Source organism: Pygoscelis adeliae, unplaced genomic scaffold (assembly GCF_000699105.1).
Source record: "Pygoscelis adeliae isolate BGI_AS28 unplaced genomic scaffold, ASM69910v1 Scaffold226, whole genome shotgun sequence".
Taxonomy (NCBI): domain Eukaryota; kingdom Metazoa; phylum Chordata; class Aves; order Sphenisciformes; family Spheniscidae; genus Pygoscelis; species Pygoscelis adeliae.
Window position 1 is genome coordinate 1,860,760 of NW_008824983.1, and position 1,851 is coordinate 1,862,610.

A 1,851-nucleotide genomic window follows, 5' to 3' on the forward strand; every position below is an offset into this window, starting at 1 on the left:
CGGCAGCCGCTCTCCCCCGCCCGCCCCGCTGGAAGCGGAGCCCGGTCGGCCGCTGCTTCCGCGGGCAGGGTGCGGGAGAGAGGAGCGAGCCCTGCTTCTCAGAGGTGGGCGGCCAGTACTGGGCAGCCCCAGACTCCCCTTGGAGTAAAGAGCCCTTAGTTCCGCGGGCCGGGCAGCGAGGCGACTTCAAAATGGCATAAGCGAGAGATGATGGAAGTGAAAGCAAGCCATCATTAAGCGATTCATTAGAAAATCTATCTGTCTCTCTGTCTGCGTCCCTGTCTGTCTGCTATCTGTCTGCTACCTCCGCCACAATTACATATTGACTGGACGGGGCTGTCTGGTATCTCAGGACTCATCTACTTACTCTTCTTTCTATTATTTAGTACATTGCTTGTGAAAGAGACGGTGCTTTTGAAGAGGCGAAAAGTGAATGACCCAAATTGAGGGGGAGGGGGGGGGAGATATAAAAATGATCGCCCAAATATAAACACATCAATAAACAGGGTGCGCAGCATCCTGCGAGGATCCATTTGAACCGCTTGCGTCTGGATTCTTTCTGTGGCGTATGTCTGGCTTTATATTTTAAACGGTAATCAGACCTCGGGAAGAATCCAGCGTTAACTAGAGCATTAGGAGCTGCAACCGCACAATCAATCCTCCCAGAGTGGCATTGCTCCCTACGAGATTCTTCAGCGCAGCAGCGAGCATTTTATCTCCAGGAAATTTAAGCCCAGCCTGGCGTCGTGGCCGTGATGTTAGGCTGGAAGCAGCCCCCTTCCTCGGTAGTTTAACGCGAGAGGCACCAGGCCCCTTTACGGTTTCCAATGATCCGTGATAAACAATAACACGTCTTTTATTTCTTAAAAAACGAGACAATCAAATAAAATGAGCGGCGCCTGGGCATAAAACACCGGGCGAGCCGTGGCTTTATTAATTTCGTGAGACACATAGGCTGTGCAGGGAGGTGAGCGGGCATCGCCGCCGGAAAGCCCAACTGCGGGGAGAGAGGAGCGATAGTAAAAGCTTCATCTGGACACCGCTTCAGCCTAGGTATAATAAACATCAGGACCGCCGGGCTAGTTTATAGCGGTGCGTGTGATAAGAGGGGAGCAAAACTTGGAGCCAGTACTAGCGAAGCCCGCTCCTTCCCCTTCCCGGGAGCGCGGCTCCCGTCCAGGCGCAGGCACTCGCCCATGTGGGCGAAGCGTGCGGGCCTGTGTGTATGGAAATCCATATTACACATTAATATACATCTATCTCCCAAATTCAGAGGTCGACCTGAGAGCAGCTCGGTGCATACGAAACCAGACGGGGAGGGGTTGCTGGGGAGGCCCGGGCTTCCATTGGCTGCAGGCGTCTGCCGTGGTGCGGGGGTATCTCTAATCATATTCAGCATGTTTTGCACAAGAAATGTCAGCCAGAAAGGGCTATCCGCTCCCTTCGCCAAATTATTCCACAACAATGTCATGCTCCGAGAGCCCGGCTGCAAACTCTTTTTTGGTAGACTCCTTGATCAGCTCGGGCAGAGGGGAAGCGGCGGGAGCAGGAGGCGGAGGCGGAGGCTACTACCCCAACAGTGGTATCTACCTGCCACAAGCGTCCGATCTGTCCTACGGGCTGCAAAGCTGCGGACTTTTCCCCGTTTTGAGCAAACGCAATGAAGGTACTTCTCAAAGCATGGTCCCCAGCTCGCACCCCTACGTGTCAGGGATGGAAGTGTGGCTAGACCCCCCCCGGTCCTGTCGCATGGAAGAGCCGGAGAGCCAGCAGGCCACCTCGTGCTCCTTCGCTCCCAGCATTAAGGAGGAGAGCTCCTACTGCCTCTATGACTCAGAGAAATGCCCCAAG

The 1,851-nt window shown here is 54.5% G+C and overlaps 1 protein-coding gene across 1 annotated transcript in view; it reads left to right on the plus strand.

The window, feature by feature from the left end:
* Positions 1 to 1,413: 1,413 nt before the first annotated feature.
* HOXA10 (homeobox A10) overlaps positions 1,414 to 1,851 on the plus strand; it is a 3,738-nt gene continuing 3,300 nt past the window's right edge. Inside the window, exon 1 of the mRNA XM_009325751.1 lies at positions 1,414 to 1,847. Coding sequence (XP_009324026.1) covers positions 1,414 to 1,847 — 434 coding nt within the window. The remainder of the gene's footprint in view (positions 1,848 to 1,851) is intronic.